Source organism: Schistocerca gregaria, chromosome X (genome assembly GCF_023897955.1).
Source record: "Schistocerca gregaria isolate iqSchGreg1 chromosome X, iqSchGreg1.2, whole genome shotgun sequence".
In the NCBI taxonomy this organism is placed as follows: Eukaryota; Metazoa; Arthropoda; class Insecta; order Orthoptera; family Acrididae; genus Schistocerca; species Schistocerca gregaria.
In genome coordinates this window covers 855,263,646-855,285,000 of record NC_064931.1, presented here as the reverse complement: position 1 = coordinate 855,285,000, position 21,355 = coordinate 855,263,646, and the positions used below count along the sequence as shown (strand labels likewise).

Sequence of the window (21,355 nt, the reverse complement as noted above, 5' to 3'; positions counted from 1 at the left end):
GTCTGACTGAGGCTGTCAGAGTGTTATATCAGCTGATTAGCTGCATTCAACACCAACTCCTCCACCCACCTCCAGCTTGCCCACACCTTCCACCAATGCATTGTTACAGTTCATTTGCCACAGCAGTGGACAAGCACAGTATGTCAGAAAAATACTTGAACTGAATGTTTTGCTGTAGCATACTTCTTAATTCATGAGCACCCTCCATATAGACATACCTTGCATCATGTGACACTATTATGGTTTTCGTAAGTGATGGCTGCTGAATAGGTTAATATTTTCTGCAGATGCACGACTGTTTCATGCACAATATAATAAATGTATACCGCTGCTGGAAGACACATGGGTGATAAATTAAATCGATTATCAAATGTTAGAATAAAGGCAGCCATTGAATGAAAGAAAAATTATTTTGTAACAGTGGTACAAATGATAATGTATTATAAAACTTTCTGAGAGTTATTTTTAGAATCCGGAATGAGGTTTTCTATACTGCCAGCGATAATGTCATTCCTCAAAGCCAGAAAAGGCCATGCAAATCTAAAGAGTACATACTCAGCAGCTGGTTTCAAAGATAAATTTGTCGTTGATAAATTATGGTTTTCTATGATTTGTATAAATCACAAAAGCAAATAGCTGTGATAGTTCCTTCAAGAAGAATGCAGTTAATTTCTTGCCACATCCTGATCCATTCTAAGAATATGCTCCCTCTTTAATGAGGGTGGTGATAAAACAAAAATTAGTGATTCTAAACAATGGCTTGTAAATCTAGAAGTGCTACTATGATCCAAATTGATAGATTCCTCCTCCCCCCCCCCCCCCCCCCAGGGAAGATCCAATTAATTTTATAAATCACAGAACATAAAGAACACACAACTTCCGATAATACGTTCAGCTGTATTTCAGCATTATTGTAAAATAAACTTCCCAGGCCTAATCAGACTGCAGTGTTGTCGGGAAACTTGTTTTCTGCAACTACAATTTGCATTTTGAATGTCTTCACTTTATTCAAGACAGGGATACATGAAACCATGCTGGTACTTGAGCAGAAATGAAAAGTATTGGTTCCTGTTGAAACAGAATGAATGAGTAACAACTACAGCTAATAAAAATATGTATAACAGTGTCTCAAATCGTGGACAATGGTGAATCCAGCTACCAATCTGAGAAAGGGCTCTTTTGCAGATCAGTGTAGTGAAGTTAACTGATAACTATGTTCAGATAACAACAGGAAAAATGGATCATGGTTGTGAGTGGATATAATGCTGGTAAAAATACTGCTACTGTCAAAGAAATGTCCTTAGGAAATACTCTGCGATACTCTTCCCCCAGTGTAACAAGCCTGGACAACCAACCCTCACTGGTAAAAATTCTCCTACTGGTCTCTTGTATCTCTGTGAAAATGAGTTCTATTTTAAAAATCACCTGAACATAAACTTCACTGAAACATCATCACAATTCAAATGACTGCTACATTTCTCTAGACATTCTGGTCCTGAATCACCAAAGTATCATTTTAGAACTGTTGTTCTGATCCACCGAACCTGCGTTTAACACCTCAGCTGAAACAAGATGTATGTAATAACTGTCTTAGTAAAATGATTAATTTTGGTGCCAATATGAGCTACTATAGTCTGGATGCTGTATCTGTGTTAAAATGTCACAGAAATTTTTAAGCACTTTACGAATGGTTTCAGTTGCAGTAAAGGTGGCCCTAAACTGCCATTTTGAAGTTTTGGGGCCCTATCCAAGATGAACATTTTTTGCATCATCAAGTGTAATTGTTGAACAACAGGGCTCATATGCAACTTCAAATGCACAGAAATTTCTAATGATGCAAGACAACAGAAGGCATAGATTACTGAGGCCTCATGAGCCATAGCACTTTGTAAACAAACTGTTTATCAAAGGTTCACAGTAGTTTGCCTGCATGACAAACATTCGTTAAAGAAAGCCTCATGCATGTCAGTGAAGAGATGGGGCTGTTATTGGGAAGCCAATAAAATAAGGATTGGGCCATGAACATTCATAGGAATTTTATTCCCCCTCAGATAAATCATATATCAGTTAACATTCATCTAGAGTAGAAGAGGTAGTGAGAACAATCACAGACAAGTTGTTGGAAGAGATCAGTTTGGTGGAGTCCTGGTATAAGGAGATATAATTTTGTACACACAAACAGAGGTTCACGCATCTTTGATGGCAATTGGAGCAATACTATTAATGCCCAGAGGTGGTGAGATACTATCGCAAGCAGATGTGAGAGTTTTTAGAAAGGCATTTGGTATAGACTTACTTTCATTCATTCACACTCTCTCTCTCTCTCTCTCTCTCTCTCTCTCTCTCTGTGCAGAATAATGCTGGTCCACAACAAGCTGCTCTGTTGGATTTATTTCTTACAGATGAAGATACCCACCTACCTGCACTGGCCAGAAAGGTTTTTGGATATAAATCATAGAGTGCCTGCCTGGGAAGCATTGGGGAAATGAATTGTAAAAAAAGTCACAACGAAGGTCTTGTCCAGTCCTATAAATTAATTTTTCTGAGATTCAGATTTGACTTCCAATAAAGTTCTTGAAAACTGTCGGTCTGACACATTTGACACTCCACAATCACATCAAATAGTGTTGCCAAAGCGTGCAGAGATTACAATGCTCACACATTGCTGGTTGAGCCCTTTATCAGTGGAGTTTGCATATAAGTCAAAGACTCAAATACACAGAAAGTGTTTTTAGTGTCTGTACATGCGAGGGATCTAATCTCTAGTAAGTTTTCCTCCATTCTCTGCCCAAGTTCCCATTATTGCACTATCAATCACTGCATATATTTAGTTCTGTGGAATCTGTTCATTATGTGAGCCTTTCTCTTACGTCACTTCCATTTTAAGTAGCTAACTAGTGTCATCTAACTGACACAAATAACATGCAGTGGAGTTCAGTAATTACTTAATATTTTTAAACATAAATGTGTCAAAATAACTGATTTTACAAGATAACATTGCCTGGTCAAAATATCAGAATTCCAGTAACCTGAGTACCTGCTTTAGAGTTCATCTGTTTTGCCGTTGTTGTTGTTGTTATCGTTATCTTCAGTCCTGAGACTGGTTTGAAGCAGCTCCCCATGCTAATCTATCCTACGCAAGCTGCTTCATCTCCCAGTACCTACTACAACCTACATCCTTCTGAATCTGCTAACTGTACTCATCTCTTGGTCTCCCTCTACGATTTTTACCCTCCACGCTGCCCACAAATGCTAAATTTGTGATCCCTTCATGCCTCAGGACATGTCCTACCAGCCGATCCCTTCTTTTAGTCAAGTTGTGCCACAAACTTCTCTTCTCCCCAATCCTATTCAATACCTCCTCATCAGTTACGTGATCTACCCAACTAATCTTCAACATTCTTCTGTAGCACCACATTTCGAAAGCTTCTATTCTCTTCTTGTCCAAACTATTTATCGTCCATGTTTCACTTCCATACATGGCTACACTCAATACAAATACTTTCAGAAATGACTTCCTGACACTTAAATCTATACTCGATGTTAACAAATTTCTCTTCTTCAGAAACGCTTTCCTTCCCATGTCTCATTTCCTAAATTAATTCCCTCAGCATCACCCGACTTAATTAGACTACATTCCATTATCCTTGTTTTGCTTTTGTTGATGTCCATCTTATATCCTCCTTTCAAGACACTGTCCATTCCGTTCAACTGCTCTTCCAAGTCCTTGGCTGTCTCTGACAAAATTACAATGTCATCGGCGAACCTCAAAGTTTTTATTTCTTCTCCATGGATTATAATACGTACTCCAATTTTTCTTTTGTTTCCTTTACTGCTTGCTCAATATACAGATTGAATAACATTGGGGAGAGGCTACAAACTGTCTCACTCCCTTCCCAACCACTGCTTCCCTTTCATGCCCCTCGACTCTTATAACTGCCATGTGGTTTCTGTACAAATTGTAAATAGCATTTCGCTCCCTGTATTTTACCCCTGCCACCTTTTGAATTTGAAAGAGAGTATTCCAGTCAACATTGTCAAAAGCTTTCTCTAAGTCTACAAATGCTATAAACGTAGGATTGCCATTCCTTAATCTTTCTTCTAAGATAAGTCGTAAGGTCAGTATTGCCTCATGTGTTTCAACATTTCTACAGAAATCAAACTGATCTTGCCCGAGGTCGGCTTCTACTAGTTTTTCCATTCGTCTGTAAATAATTCGCAGCTCTGACTTATTAAACTGATAGTTCGGTAATTTTCACATCTGTCATCACCTGCTTTCTTTGGGATTGGAATTATTATATTCTTCTTGAAGTCTGACAGTATTTCACCTGTCTCATACATTTTGCTCACCAGATGCTAGAGTTTTGACAGGACTGGCTCTCCCAAGGCCGTCAGTAGTTCTACTGGAATGTTGTCTATTCCCGGGGCCTTGTTTCGTCTTACGTCTTTCAGTGCTGTGTCAAACTCTTCACGCAGTATGATATCTCCACATTTCATCTTCATCTACATCCTCTTCCATTTCCATAATATTGTCCTCAAGTACATCGCCCTTGTATAGACCCTCTATAATTCCATCTGAGCTCTTGATATTCATACAAGTGGCTCTCTTTTCTCCAAAAGTCTCTTTAATTTTCCTGTAGGCTGTATCTATCTTACCCCTAGTGAGATAAGCCTCCACATCCTTACATTTGTCCTCTAGCCATGCCTGCTTAGCCATTTTGCACTTCCTGTCGATCTCATTTTTGAGATGTTTGTATTCCTTTTTGCCTTCTTCATTTACTGCATTTTTATATTTTCTCCTTTCATCAATTAAATTCAATATTTCTTCTGTCACCCAAGGATTTCTACTAGTCCTCGTCTTTTTACCTACTTGATCCTCTGCTGCCTTCACTACTTCATCCCTCAGAGCTACCCATTCTTCTTCTACTGTATATCTTTCCCCCATTCCTGTCAATTGTTCCCTTATGCTCTCTCTGAAACTCTATACAACCTCTGGTTTAGTCAGTCTATCCAGGTCCCATCTCCTTAAATTCCCAAGTTTTTGCAGTTTCTTCAGTTTTAATCTACAGTTCATATCCAATAGATTGTGGTCAGAGTCCACATCTGCCCCTGGAAATGTCCTACAATTTAAAACCTGGTTCCTAAACCTCTGTCTTACCATTATATAATCTATCTGATACCTTTTAGTATCTATGGGATTCTTCCATGTATACAACCTTCTTTTATGATTCTTGAACCAAGTGTTAGCTATGATTAAGTCATGCTCTGTGCAAAATTCTAACAGACGGCTTCCTCTTTCATTTCTTAGCCCCAATCCATATTCACCTACTATATTTTCTTCTCTCCTTTTTCCTACTGTTGAATTCCAGTCACCCATGACTATTAAATTTTTGTCTCCCTTCACTACCTGAATAATTTCTTTTATCTCATCATACATTTCTTCAATTTCTTCGTCATCTGCAAAGCTAGTTGGCATATAAACTTGTACTACTGTAGCAGGAATGGGCTTCGTGTCTATCTTGGCCACAATAATGCGTTCACTATGCTGTTTGTAGTAGCTAACCCGCACTCCTTTTTTTTTTATTCATTATTAAACCTACTCCTGCATTACCCCTATTTGATTTTGTATTTATAACCCTGTATTCACCTGGCCAAAAGTCTTGTTCCTCCTGCCACCGAACTTCACTAATTCCCACTATATCTAACTTTAACTTATCCATTTCCCTTTTTAAATTTTCTAACCTACCTGCCCGATTAAGGGATCTTACATTCCACGCTCCAATCCGTAAAATGCCAGTTTTCTTTCTCCTGATAATGATGTCCTCTTGAGTAGTCCCCACCCGGAGATCCGAATGGGGGACTATTTTACCTCCGGAATATTTTACCCAAGAGGACGCCATCATCATTTAACCATACAGTAAAGCTGCATGCCCTCGGGAAAAATTACGGTTGTAGTTTCCCCTTGCTTTCAGACGTTCGCAGTACCAGCACAGCAAGGCCGTATTGGTCATTGTTACAAGGCCAGATCAGTCAATCATCCAGACTGTTGCCCCTGCAACTACTGAAAAGGCTGCTGCCCCTCTTCAGGAACCACATGTTTGTCTGGCCTCTCAACAGATACCCCTCCGTTGTGGTTGCACCTACGGTATGGCTATCTGTATTGTTTAAGCACGCAAGCCTCCCCACCAATGGCAAGGTCCATAGTTCATGGGAGGAGGCGTTTTGCCCTTACTATAATGAAAATATTTTGAACTAATCTATGCTGTCTGTTATATGCACTTAGTGACTCTAGGAAGAGAGATTTCTTGCACCTTCAGTCATCTACACACTGATTAAAATTACTTTGTGACTGACAGATTGCAGCAGCGGGGGCAGTGTTGTTGGTGTCCAGTCAGCCACATTAGTCAAGGCTATGCAGGTACGGTCTGAACAGGCAACGTGGCAAGCACGTGGTGCCCGAGAAAAAACTATGATTGGCTGGTGGTTTGTTCTTACCATCAGTTTGCTGGAACATTATCACGAAGTTATTTTATTCAGGGCATAGGAGAACGTAATTACAAAAACTAGATTTAAAATCTTGGTCAGATATTCTGATTGGCAGTTAGGTTCAGCAGTTCAAGCATTTGAATTTAACACAGCAAGCAAATTTTCTGCTCATAGTACAGTAATGGAAGGTTGTATCAATTTTTCAGCTATTGACAGAGTCATACAGTACTACTGTTCACAGAGACAAAGATTTCTGTAAAAATCATTATGAGCGTATCATCAGAAAACTGTTTCTTATAAATAATTGTACTGATTCCCAAATCAAGACAACTGAAACAACTGCCCTCTGTCCATAATTAGCAATACTTTTCGTGAGGCACCATTGAGAAAACTTAGAGCTTGTTTCTGAGGCTGACTGCGAAACGATTCTACTGCCAATACCTCACATTTTGCTTAAGGACCATGAAGATAAGAGAAATTACAGTTCTTACAGAGGAATAAAGATGACATAAGAAACATGCTGTAAACAACATGTTGACTATAACAGGATATCAGTCATAATTTTTTCAAATGGGTTAAGCTACATACCAGTCTGTCATGACAATCCGTTTTTTTAACATTCATTGGACTGACAACTTACACCTAAACTATCACTTTCCAACCCAACCAACATAGACCTTGGGCATAGCTACAGATCATTTTGTAACCACAACAACGTTGGTTTGCTTTCATATTCATTGCTTTCACAAACTAATGGACCCTGCTCTTCTAGAATCATACACAACCAGAATTCTAACAGTAAATCACAGTATGAAGCCCAGTCCCCCTCATGCAGCATCAGATATTCAAATAGGATAAGGATTTTCCCGATGCTTTTCCACTTGCTAAATGAATTTAGGAGTAAATAGGCTGCTGCCCTTTGAATTTTCTACAGCCCCTTATTAATCCTACCAGTTAATGTTCCCAGACTGCTGAACCATATTCAAGAATCAGTTGCACGAGGCTTTTGCAAGCTATCTCCAACAAAGGTGCCTCGTACTGCCTTAGGGTTCTGCCAATGAATCTCAGGTGGGCTCTCTGCCTTTTCTGTAACTGTTTTTATATTATTATTCTGCGTTAAAGCAAAGTGGACACATACACCTACATAGTTCACAGTTGTGATTTCTAGTGAATGAGCACCAATCACACAACAGAACAATACTGGGTGTCTCTGCCTATTTATGCATAATACTTAACATTTGTTAATTTTGAGGGTCAACATCCAGGCCTTCACCAAGTGTAAATACTCTCTAAGGAACTTGATAATATTGTGGGAAGAATAAAGAAAGCAGATAAAGGCAAAATGGGAGTTTTGAAATGTCAAGAAAAATTTGTTGAAGTACTGAAAGGCCTCAGCTGAAACAAGGTACCCAAAGCAGATGACATTCCTTCATAATTATGATCCTCATTGGGAGAACCAACAACAACAACACTATTACATCTGGTAAGCAGGATGTAGAAAACAGGCAAAATACCCTCATCCTTCAAGAAGAATCTAATACCACAAATATCAAAGATGATGGGTTCTGAAGATGAGTACTACTGGATCATCAGTTTAACAGACCACTGTTCTAAAATACTAACAAATTATCTGGAGGACAGAACAATTGGTAGAAGCCGACCTGGAAGATCAGTCGGACTTCCTGAAAACTTAGGAGCGCATGAAGCAATACTGACCCTATGATTTTACTTAGTTGGTATTTGAAAATACTGACTAAATAAAACAGACTACATAATTTTGAAGTCATCAGAAATGAAATACCAGGAGTTACAGATTATCTACAAACTGTACAGAAACTAGACTGTGGTTATAAAGGTCAAAGACATGAAAGGGAAGCAGTAAATGACAAGGGAGTGAGAGAGTCGCAGGGCATTTCCCATGTTATTTAAGATTTTGAAAAGGAATTAATGTTCTTGGAGATAAAATAAAAACTTTAAGGTTTGCCAATGAGATCGTAAATCTGTCAGAGATGGCAGAGGACTTCAAAGAATTGAACAGAATAGATACAGGGTTCGTTCCGAAAGTAATGCAATTGAATTTCCCGCGCCGCTCCTAGTAGTTAGAGTGGGAGCGGGCCACATGGAGTAGGTGGGGGGGACGCTAAGCTTTGCTGCGAAACCGGCTTCAGTGCTCTCCGAGCTGTGGAAGCGGCAGGACGTCTGTTATTGTAAACCTCTGCGCGCCGACCGTGTCACGGAAAAAATGGGATCGAGCAACGTTACGCGATTAAGTTTTGTGCTAAACTGAACAAATCTTTTGAGGAGACTAATAAAATGATTCGTGAGGCTTACGGGGACTCTGCTCTGTCCTACTCACAAGTTTCGAGGTGGTTAAAGGCCTTTAAGCCCAAAAAGGCAAGAATGAGCAAATCAAAAGTGAAAACAATGCTAATTGTCTTTTTCGACAGCAAAGGAGTGGTCCATAAGGAGTTTGCTCCTCAAGGACAGACAGTTAACGCTGCCTACTACGGGGATGTGCTGGAAAGACTCCGCAAAAGGGTCGTCAGGACGAGAAAGGACATCTCCGCTACCTGGCAACTCCATCACGACAACGCGCCTTGCCACAACGCGCTACGAGTCCGCGAGTTCCTGGCCAAACACCAGGTGCCAACGCTGCCCCACCCCCCCCCCCCCCCTATAGTCCTGACCTCGCCCCAGCTGACTTCTTTTTGTTTCCTAGGATTAAGTCAGCCCTGAAAGGAACCCGTTTTTCGTCCATAGACGAGAACCAATCCGCCGTGACGAAGACCTTGCGAGAGGTCCCAGAAGACGCCTTCCAGGGCGCGTACCGGTCATGGCAGAGTCGCTGGAAAAAATGTGTAGAGGCCCAAGGACAGTAATTTGAAGAATTTTAAGTGTTTGTGCAAATCTGTTCAATAAATTACTTTAAAAAAATAATTGCATTACTTTCGGAACACACCCTGTATAATCTCAAAAAAGAAGTCCTAATATGAACATATATTAAAGGAAAACAATGGTAATGGAGTTTAGCCAAATTAAATCGGGTGTTGCTGAGGGAAAGATTAGGAAATAAGGTGCTAAATGGTAAACTAGTTTTGGTATTTGGTAGGAAAATAGCAGATGATCATCGGAGTAGAGCGTACATAAGACATTAACTGACAACAGCACAAAAAGATTTCCTAAAAGAAGAAAGAAATGTACTAACACTAAACACAAAAGTGTTAGGAATGGACCACAGCCTTATACAGAAGAGAATAGGAACTTTTGAAGTGAGATGCAACTAAAGAATGATTAAGATTATGGGTGAATTTAATAATGGGCTATTGAATCAGATTGGGGAGAAAAGAGCTTTATGAAACAACTTGACTAAATGAAGGACACATTTGTAGAACAGGCACACCCTGACATTTCAAGGTGTAGTTGATTTCAAATGGTTCAAATGGCTCTGAGCACTATGGGACGTAACTTCTGAGGTCATCAGTCCCCTAGAACTTAGAACTACTTAAGCCTAACTAACCTAAGGACATCACACACATCCATGCCCGAGGCAGGATTTGAACCTGCGACCGTAGCGGTTGCGCGGTTCCAGTCAGCTGGTTGATTTCATAATGGAAGAAAGTGAGTGGAGTAAAAGTAGTGGAGAGATACCATGAATTGAGTATGGCAAGTAGTTTCATATGAATGTAGGTTGCAGTACTTACAGAGATATGAAAATACTCGCATAAAACTAGCGTAGACATCTGTGTCAATCATTCCCAGGACTGGTGATGACGACGACGACAACAACAACAACAGGAAGTGAGAATGCATCACACCGAGTCAAGTTGAATTTGCTCTTTCTTCTTCTCCTCAACTGTAGTTGTTTAGCAAGTTTGTTTGTTTGGAAAATCCTAATAAACAACAATCACAGTTTACTGCATAGTCAGTCCTACACATGTAATACTGAGGAAGAACTTGTAAAGGTTCTTTGACTTAAATTGATATCTATTACTCATAGAAAAATTTGCACCTTAATATCTTGTCAATGTCAAGTTCATTAGCAAGCTTCAGGCAGGATATCATTCTTAACCTTGTTTACGAAATCACCCTGAACTGATATAAGGGAACCACGTGAAACCCAAAACAGGAAATTTGGATAGAAATACAAGCCTTGTATCTCTCAGATATGAGCCTACTGCCATTACAATGGTACCACTTTGTTTGGAGTGTTTGGTGTATACCTGATGTGTCAGTACTAACTGAGGTAGTGAGGGATACTAAAGATCCACCACAGGTTAATAACATTCTGAAGCTGTCAAGGTTGAAAATATAATTGCAAAGGACGTTCATATAACGGGCAGGATTGTTAACAAATAGAAATTAAGTAAAATACAAATGACTGCAAGGACAATTACTAAATACGGGGCTATCCCAAAAGTAAGGTCTCCTATTTTTTGTATACGTACATAGCCCTGTTGGTTGCTTTGGGGAAGGAGACCAGACATCGAGGTCATCGGTCTCATCGGATTAGGGAAGGATGGGGAAGGAAGTCGGCCGAGCCCTTTGAAAGGAACCATCCCGGCATTTGCCTGGAGCGATTTAGGGAAAACCTAAATCAGGATGGCCGGACGCAGGATTGAACCATCGTCCTCCCGAATGCGAGTCCAGTGTCTAACCACTGCGCCACCTCGCTCGGTCCTGTTTATTTCTACAATGGTTTACATCAGTTTACAGCTAGAACATTTAGCTATTTTTCGACATAATCACCATTTCTGTCAATGCATTTTTGTAGATGCTGTGGCAGTTTTTGTGTTCTCATGTCATAAAGGCTCGCCGCCATGCTGTTCAGAAAGTTATGAATCTCTTCTTTTTCTTCGTCATCGGAGCTGGATCGCTTTCGGGCAAAATGTTTTGTGATAGTCACTGGGCACCAAGTCAGGACTATAGGGTGGTTTGGTGGCTATGTTCCACTGAAACTGTTGCAGGAGAGCAATGGTTTGCCGAGCGATGTGTGGGCGAGTATTGTCATGGAGAATGTGTACACCCTTGCTCAACATTCCTTTTCTCCAGTTCTGAATTGCCTGTCTCACAGTAGGCTACTTGTCAGTGTTAATTGTGGTCCCAGCGATTCAGTGCTGACGATGAGGTGAAAGAAGAGGTTCATAACTTTCTAAACAGCTTGGCGGCGAGCTGGTATGACATGGGCATGCAAAAACTGCCACAGCATCTACAAAAGAATGCATCGAAAAATAGCTAAATGTTCAAGCTGTAAACCATTGTAGAAATAAATAGGTCTATGTACTTATAAAAAATAGGAGACCTTACTTTCGAGATTACCCTCATACATGAATGATGAATTACGAATTAAGTGTCTGTCTACACACCAATGAAAAAAGCAAGTATTTGCTGTATGTGAAAGTGAAATATTTTTTATCATTACAAATACAAAGGCTATGGAGTAGCAGGTCCCTTTAAATTCATCTATTTTAATTAATTCATATTCCTTCAGTCAGGAGAAGAGCATATGCAGAATTTGCTGCGGGAGGAATGAGAAGATGGCAGACAAACTATGTGATGGTCCATGAGGTATGCCTGGTTATGTAGCCGGAAAAATACTGCTTGTGAAAGGCTGATGTCCAGGTCTTAGCGGAGATTCAAGACAAAAAAATGCACATCACATGAAACTTGCTGGTAAATAAAAACTGTATGCCAGACAAGTACTCAAACCAGTACCTTGCCTTTCAACGGCAAGCTCTTTCTGAGAGAGCTATCAAGTGGTGGGAAAACTCATGTCAGCAAAAGCATGGCCCGCAAAAGGTGAAGTTTTGGGTTTGAGTCCTGATCTGGCACATAGTTTTAATCTCCCAGCAAGTTTCAAAGATTAGTCTATGGAGCCAAATCATCAACTCTGCTGCTTGTTCCTCAAACTGAGGTTTAAATAACTGGCAATAAAATGAATGCTGTAAGTCTTAAAATAGTTTCATAGAATTCTTCCACTGATTAAAATCATACTGTTTTTCCCATTGTTGCATGGATATTAAAATGGAACTGACAGTAATTACTATGACAGAACAGAAAATATCTAAATAAAAGTAAAACACCAGGGCTTGACTGATATTCAGACAAATTCTATACTACCAAGTTCATAGCAGAGATGTTCACCAACACCAAAACATATTATTCATCTGCAAATGACACGACAGGAGGCGGAGGGGGGAGAGGAGACCGACCACATAACTCATTTTCGTGAAGGTTCAAAAGATCAATTAACAAAATAAAAGGCCTGCCCATCAATGCCAGTTTATATAGAATTGTGGAACAATGTTGAGCCTCAAAATGATGACTGCTTGAAGCTAATCAACTCCTCCATTTAGAATCAGTAACGGTACTTGGTTATAATGCTAACTCCACATAATTAACACCACTCCACACAATCGTGCAACAACTGAGGTGTACCCTTCCAAAATATTCGATCATACACACATGAAGTTTCTTGTGAGTGGATAATCCACAGTCTGGTCTTCAATGATAACCAAACACCACATAAAGACAATGATGCGGTCCTTAGATATGAAATAGCCACTCTGACACTGTTCACAATACACCAGTACACAACTAACTTTTAGGATAATATCATCTCTCTAGGATCACGTGTAGACAATTTAGAAGTTCACAGAAAAACCTGTGATATTTAAGTATATTTACAGAAAATCCAGAGCTTAACGTAACAATTGGGAGCTTAGGGCAGACTGATATATAACTGCAATGTGTTTTGTCACTAAAATGGCAGAAATTAGCAACTCAATTAAATCCAAATATAGCAACCACACAATCATTCACTCAACTATAACACACACATAGCATGTATTTTGGCACAAAAATATATTATAAATAATCCACAGCCACAATGCCACAACAGGATACTCGCAAGAAATTAGGTGCTTTTGGCAGGGACAAACTTGAGAGAGAACCCTGTCTGAACAAAAAAACCGATCTAAAAATTAAACTGAAGTCCATTAAAGTAACCTAACATGATATACATTTTCTAAAAAATACCACAAAATATGTATCACCACTTCAGTTAACCTTTACAGAAAAAAATTAACTACACCAGTCATGAATAAAGTATACACAAAGAAGCCACAAAATATGCCAACATGAACAAATATCTGGTATCATTAACTTCAGCCTATTTACATAGCTAAAATGAGATCAATGATACCAACAAACTGGAACAATACATTTATAATAAAATTAAAAAACTGAAGGAAAATACATCTTATAACAACATACATATCAAATACACTCATGTGCAGAAAAAAAGCAGAACATCTTGAACAACTGGAGATAGGATATTCATATTCACAGAGTTCAGTCACCTCAGTTCAGCATGTGTGCTGTTGCCTAGCAGGCCACCATGTGCCGTGATAACTTCTTCCATGCATGATGGCATTGACACGTACAAGACACGAATGGTGTCCTGTGCTATAGCCATCTATGCTGCATTCACCTGTTTGCAAATCTTATCTGTATGTGGTGGTTGGCATTGGGTCACAGCACTACATACGTCATTTCACCTTGAGTTGGCGCTGTATGTCTAGAGCGAATGCAGTCACAGTGATGCCACCCCCACCCCGTCTGTGGCAAAGCAAAATGCAGCTAGCATTTTCAAATGCACACACAACCTGGATTCATTCAAAAACACTATCTGATGACATTTCCTTTCCCCAGTGATATCGTTCAAACTCCTTTGCTGTCTGGCACATTTCTCCAAGTTCATCATCAAAGGTAGGCTGAGAAGTGGACAACACACATGTAGCCCATGCCGTAATAAGCACCAAAGGATTGTCACCCCTGATAGTGTACGAAGTGCTACTGTGCTACACTGTTGTTGCATCAGAGCCAAGGACGACTCCGATCTGTCCTGCAGTGCCATTCTGATCAAGTGTCAATCTTCTTGGAGGGGTGGTATGGATGGGGTGATATGACCCATCTCGTTGTGTTCTAAACCTTCCATTGAGCATTCTGCACACACCCACAGCACTGCCGAACCACTTAGTAACACACGAGCAACAATTTCCCAGATGGAAGCACCACATTCTCTCATGCCAATAATACGCCCTCTTTCACAGTCACTAAGTTGATGGTACAGTTAGCATATTCATCTGTCAGGCATCCTGAACATCTGCTCAAGTCACACTGATCCATTACTTTCGGTCTATAGCGACAATGAGAGCCTCAGGCAAATTTTCTTACTATGTGGTGAGGCATCACGATATCAATATTGACCTTAAACCTGCGGGCTCACATGGTTCAAATGCTAATCATTTCTGCACAACACACTAAGGTACATGTCCTTTGAATATGAAATTCTTATATCTAGTTGTTCAAGGTGATCTATTTTTTCTGTACATGAGTGTAACTTCCTGATAGTCAAAGAACCAAAAAAATACAGCTCCATTCAACGCACAAACTAACTATAACTAAAATAAACAATCCAATAAAACACCTATTCCCCCTACTTTTTCCTTTTCCATGAACATCGCCCTGCTTATTGCCTCCTACATCCCCCCCCCCCTTCCACCTCAACTAAAAGCAAAACCACCCCCGCAAACAAACATCCTGTTTCCTTACAACAAATACCATACAAACTCTTTTGAAGCTAAAAACTGAAGGAAAATCCTTTTGAAATAAACAATAAGAGGAAATACTTAAAAACATTAAACTTCCTATACTTCCCCTTTGCAACCAATCAATAACTGAACAATCACCAACCTGTCTCGTGGGCACAAAATTAAGAGAACGGATACCAAAAGTAATAAATAAAATAAACAGGACTAATCTCCAATTAAAAATAATTTAAGATTGACAGACTGCAATTTGTGTGTGTGTGTGTGTGTGTGTGTGTGTGTGTGTGTGTGTGTGTGTGTGTGTGTGTGTGTGTGTGAGGAGGTGGGAAGGGAGGAGGAAAAAAGGGGGGGGGGGGGGGGGGGAGCAGTGTTACCGGAAGGGAAGCAGACATTCCAACTACTTTCATAGCCTCTCCATATTCTGAACTTTAACGTGTTACACCAACATGCCATACTTCTAAAGGAAAGTTATGGCACTCACAGCATCTCACACATCTCCTCCTCTAACATACAGCTGTTAAACTTCATTGTTGGATCCTCCACCCAGCACCAAATGTAATGGCCTTTTGCAAATAACCCATCGATTCACTTTCCTCACTTTGCAATTTTACAACAACAAAAAAAAAAAAAAAAAAAAAAAAAAAAAAAAAAAAAAAAAAAAAAAAAAAGAGCACTACCTCAAGCAACACAACGCACTACCAAAACCGCAGTGCGGCTCAAGTATAACACTGACGAAGTGCATGCACACCACAGTACAGCAATTTCACGATTATTGTATTTTGTATGAAGTATGTGCTGTTCATAACATCTCCATACTATCACTGTAATATTGTCACACAATCACAGAGCATGCCATTACATTATGTGAATAATAGTTAAATAATCAAACAATACCAAAGCACTACAGTCTGACTGTTACCACAAACATGATTTCAGAGGATGAGGAATGAGGAGCGAAGGGGGGGGGGGAGCGGGGGGGGGGGGCACGGCACTGTCACACACTAGCTGCCCCCCCCCCCCCGCCGCCCCAAAAAAATGTAGTGCCCCGAGATGAACATTTGGATGATATATGAGAAAGCAGGTTTTGTCAGTGCATTTCACACAGGAAACTTCTTAGTTCACTGGCCAATAAACAACACACTTGCCTTAAAGCACCATTTCAATAGTTTTCTAGTCAGCATATTCAGACAAAGATCATTTCTGTCATCACCATTCTGCATAAGGGATGTCTTTAGCACAAAGTTAGTGCACAAGGCTGCAACCAAAATTTTTGATCACTTACTCAGAGATATAAAATGTCTGACAGCCAGCAAAGTAAAATTTGGAGGGAAAAAAGTAGTTTAAATGATCCAAGGAACATGAAACTAACAAACTTTGAATGCCATGGCTAACACCCTTGGTTAAAGTTACACACTGTCCCTCCCGCCCTTATATTTTTCGATATGGCGTCATCGTAAACATTAGACTGAGCTACTGTTCAATTTTTTACCCACAACCTTTATTTGACTTTCACATTTGTTGACCTCACCAGCTCTCAACCAAACTGTCACCTTTCAACGTAAGCTGGACCTCATGCTGCTCTACAGATCACCCTGTCACAAGAACTACGATTCCGGGAGGGTCCAGCACCACACCTTCCCTATTCGTGTCCAGTCTGAGATTATTCTGTCTGCAGCCATTACATGAAACATGCTAAGTTACTGTCTTATCATAAATAGTGTTCAAAAATTACCCACCATACGAATCCCTCACTTACAACTCTTTCTGATATACGGTATGGAGATACAGAGAAATGTTTGATACAAGTTGTCTGCTTTCACCAGTGACATGCACTGAACTGGCATTCATGAGGAAGACTGTTCAAACACACATTCGGCCAGGCTGATTAAGGTTTTCCACGACTTTCATAAACTGCTTCAGGCAAATGCCATGATGGTTGCTTCGAAAGGGTGCAGCTGACTTCCTTTCCAGTCCTTCACTAATCTGATGGGACTGATGACCTCACTGTATAGTCCCATCCCCAAAATCAACCAACCAAGCAGTGACACAGGGAACATGCAACAAACACCCGTAAACAATACGGCAACAGTACTGCAAAGTTATTGGCAATTCTTTCAAACAGGCTAAGCTACAGATCAATATGTCACCACAACTAGGTTTCTTTAGTATCACATTCATTAGCTTTGTCAATTCACAACCAAACTGTCATCTTCCAACTTAACCTCAACCTCAGGGATTGACCACAACCAGTTTGTTTGCTATATATTCGCTGGCTTTGCCAATCAACAACAAACCTGTGAATTAATGCTGTAAAATGCATGGGAATTAATAAGTTGGGGGCAAATGCCCAGGATAAATGGCCACAATTTATAAACATATAGACATTTATGCATTTTAAAGATTAACTGATAAGCGGCAATTATAAAAGAATTTAAACTGATATTTTGTAATGGAAAAGATATTTGCAACATTGGTTCTGTAGTCATTGGGTAACCAAGTTGAAACAAGGAACTTGAGAGTTAGGGAAGAGTTAGTACAGAAAATAAATTGGACAGAAGACAAAATTCAAGTTTGAAAGTAATTCTTGGAAATAAAAAGTAGTTTACATTAAATAGATAGGCTGTAGGTTGTATTTTTACTTACACTATACTTCTTTCTTCGGGCCTTTGTCCCACTTCAATGCAGGTCAGCCGTGTTATTACGGATTCGGCAGTGTTAGTTGCAGTGACTGGTCGGACGCCCTTCCCTCTGCCACCCCGGGAAATACGTAGTGTACCCCAGCTGTCTGGGTCTAGTGTAAGCAATGAAACAGTGTGAACATTTTCAAATGCCTGCAAGTGGTGTAGCTGAGGCGGAACGTGTGGGCAAGCCCAGTATTCACATAGTTGGTTGTGGAAAACTGCCTATAAACCACATCCGGGGTGGCTGGCATACCGGCCCTTGTCGTTAATCTGCCAGGTGGATTCGATTCGGGGCTGGCACACCTACCCGAGTCCAGGAAGCAGCACATTTGGGCTCTCGGCTACCCTGGTGAGTTTTTACTTACACTATACTACTGCAAAAATTTTGGAGTAAAAAAAGTTTATCCATAATGATTTTAATTAGGGATGAGTCATGTGCCAATTCCATATCCACGAGTCAAAGAATCGCCGATTCTCTGGGAATCTAACGATTTCAGCATTTTCGGCATCAATTCTTTGTTATTAAATCTTTTTTTGTGTTAGTGTTCTCATTTTATCTTCACAGCAGTGCAGTCATATGAAAGTAGATAAACAAAAGAGTACAATAGAAAACTATAGTCAGTGTCAAATGTCACCACATCTGACATCAAGGATTTTTTCCACTGAAAACAGTTTAACAATTAAGAATACATTTCTTATCAAGAAATGCATACCAGTCAAATGCCCATTTATAAATGTCCTGCCCAATGGTCATTTGCCCAGCCCACATCATACTGTGAATACATCCAAGAAAAATTGACTTGACAGCAGCTATTAACATTAAATTACTGGCCAAAGCAAACAACTCATGTCAAACATTCCTCTTGGCCCTAGTATGGTACCAAACAGAACACTGATGTAATTTGAATGCTTCTCAGTAGCTGGACGACAGATTTTAAGGGCAGGAACTCTGTTTCACTTCTCATTGCTAATTTTCTCAACAAACAAGTAAAATATTTAATTAGCAACCAGTTCAAGCTATAGGCAAGAGGGACAATTTTCCACAATATGCCAACAGAAGCTCTCTCTCTTAACTTATACCAACTAAACCCCCTCGATTCCCATGTTCCGACACTAACTGTTGTAATTCTGTCAGAGACAGCAAAGGACTTGCAAGAGCAGTTGTTCGGAATGGACAGTGTCTTGAAAGATGGATATAAGACGAGCATCAACAAAAGCAAAACGAGGATAATGGAATGTAGTTGAATTAAGTCGGACGATGCTGAGGGAATTAGATTAGGAAATGAGGCACTTAAAGTAGAGAAGGAGATTTGCTATTTGGGGAGCAAAATAACTGATGATGGTCGAAGCAGAGAGGATACAAAATGTAGACTGGCAATGGCAAGGAAGGCGTTTCTGAAGAAGAGATATTTGTTAACATCGAGTATTGATTTAAGTGTCAGGAAGTCGTTTCTGAAAGTATTTGTATGGAGTGTAGCCATGTATGGAAGTGAAACATGGATGATAAATAGTTTGGACAAGAAGAGAATAGAAGCCTTTGAAATGTGGTGCTACAGAAGAATGCTGAAGATTCGATGGGTAGATCACATAACTAATGAGGAGGTACTGAATAGGTTTGGGGAGAAGAGGAGTTTGTGGCACAACTTGACAAGAAGAAGGGATCGGTTGGTATGACATGTTCCGAAGCATCAAGGGATCACAAATTTAGCATTGGAGGGCAGCGTGGAGTGCAAAAATCGTAGAGGGAGACCAAGAGGTGAATACACTAAACAAATTCAGAAGGATGTAGGCTGCAGTACGTATTGGGAGATGAAGTAGCTTGCACAGGATACAGTAGCATGGAGAGCTGCATCAAACCAGTCTCAGTACTGAAGACCACAACCACAACAACATTACCTTTTCTAAAACAACAACAACAACAACTGCAAAATATTTCTAGGGAAGAGTTAGAAAATAAAATCAGACACGAAAATTTTGAAATAGTAAATGTTCATGGTATAAATAAATACACAAACTCAAGAATTATTTGGAGGAGTAAAGATAAAGTTAGTATAATCAGTAAGAGATGGTGGGAAACAAAGTATTATTTTTAATTAACAGCTTGTCACAAATACTGAATTATAGTCAACAGAGAACGAACTTAATAATTTGGGAACACTACCACAATGTTTACAACTAGCCTCGTGACAACAAAAGGCCTGCAGGTAGCACCTGTTATTCCATCCATATGGAGCACTGTTAAGCATTAAAATAAATTAATATTAGTGCCCCTTTGAATTGACAACAATAGAAATCTTGTTAGTGTTGACAGACTGGTCTGTAGAGTAGCTCGAGGACTAGTCGGGTTAGAACGCGAAAATTTAGTTGCAAGTGACAATGTTGTTGTTAATGGCAACGAATGCTAACACAATGCAGTGTTAACAGTTCATTCAGTAGCGTCGACCAACGTCGATATTTAACGCAACATTCTTAATAAATAACTAAACCACCACGTTAAATTACACAACAAATATCCAATGAGTATTTTGGTGCATATATTAAACACCAAACAAGAAAAATATGACAGCAGGCCACTAGGTACTCTTCGCCCTCTCTGAAGGATGGAAACCTTACTTTGCAGGTTTCTGACAGCTCTACGTTTTACACGTCTCTCAACAACACATTACACGAATTATGCTGAGGTGCTAAGATGATATATCCTGAGTGCAGTTTACATTCACACATAATGTCATAATGGTACTTCACATAAATCGAGTACAGTTCAGAAACATGCTAGTACATCACGTCGGTATTCGTATCTCGATGTTCCTAAACTATTCCTATTAACAATGAGAGACGTGTATTATTTTACACCAATTTCTGGTTAATTGCTCTAGTTTTTAACATATTTCTCTAGTTAGAGCTGGAGTTCCTGCTTCCAACTAAAGTAGTATCAATTGAAACATAAATAAAATACGCGATTCAGACGAATCGACCAGTCAAAAGCCTTCGACTGTGCGAATAATAAAGAATAAACATACTCTGAAGCAATTTAATTTTCACTGACCTTCGGCACATACAGGCAGCACAGTCACTGTGAATATGTAAACAAGTATTCCAAACAAATTCTGCAAAACAGGGGTTGGGTTCTCAGTCATGGCGTCACACCGGCAGTCTCAAATGAATCTTCCGCTGTTATTTCCAAGCGCAAGTCATTTTAAGCAACATTCCATTTCCTTTTCTTCTCAACAAATCGCTAATCAGCACCCATCAGTAAATATTTCACGTACTAGACCACTGTCACTCAGAAAACGTTAATTTAATACACCACTGACAACTTCATGACAATCACACAACCTCAGAGATAATTGTTTACTGTTACAGTGTTACGTATTGTGATCTTTGAAGCAAGCTACTCAAATCAATGTAGCCAAAAATACTCTTCACTTCTACCCAAAGCGTTTCGTGAGATAGCGGAAAGACAGGGAAAAACTGTATAAAAATATTTTATAATTTCATCGACCAATAAGGATAATCATAGAATAACGACCGTCAATAAATTTGCCAGAAATATAACTTGCAGTGGAAATCTATACCAGA

General features: G+C 39.7%; 1 protein-coding gene across 1 annotated transcript in view; it reads right to left on the bottom strand.

Moving 5' to 3' along the window:
• The window catches only part of LOC126299594 (tyrosine-protein phosphatase 69D), a 365,347-nt gene extending 344,200 nt beyond the window's left edge, over positions 1–21,147 (bottom strand). The window contains exon 1 of the mRNA XM_049991615.1: positions 20,823–21,147. Coding sequence (XP_049847572.1) covers positions 20,823–20,913 — 91 coding nt within the window. The 5' untranslated portion in view covers positions 20,914–21,147. The remainder of the gene's footprint in view (positions 1–20,822) is intronic.
• Between the last annotated feature and the right edge of the window lie 208 nt (positions 21,148–21,355).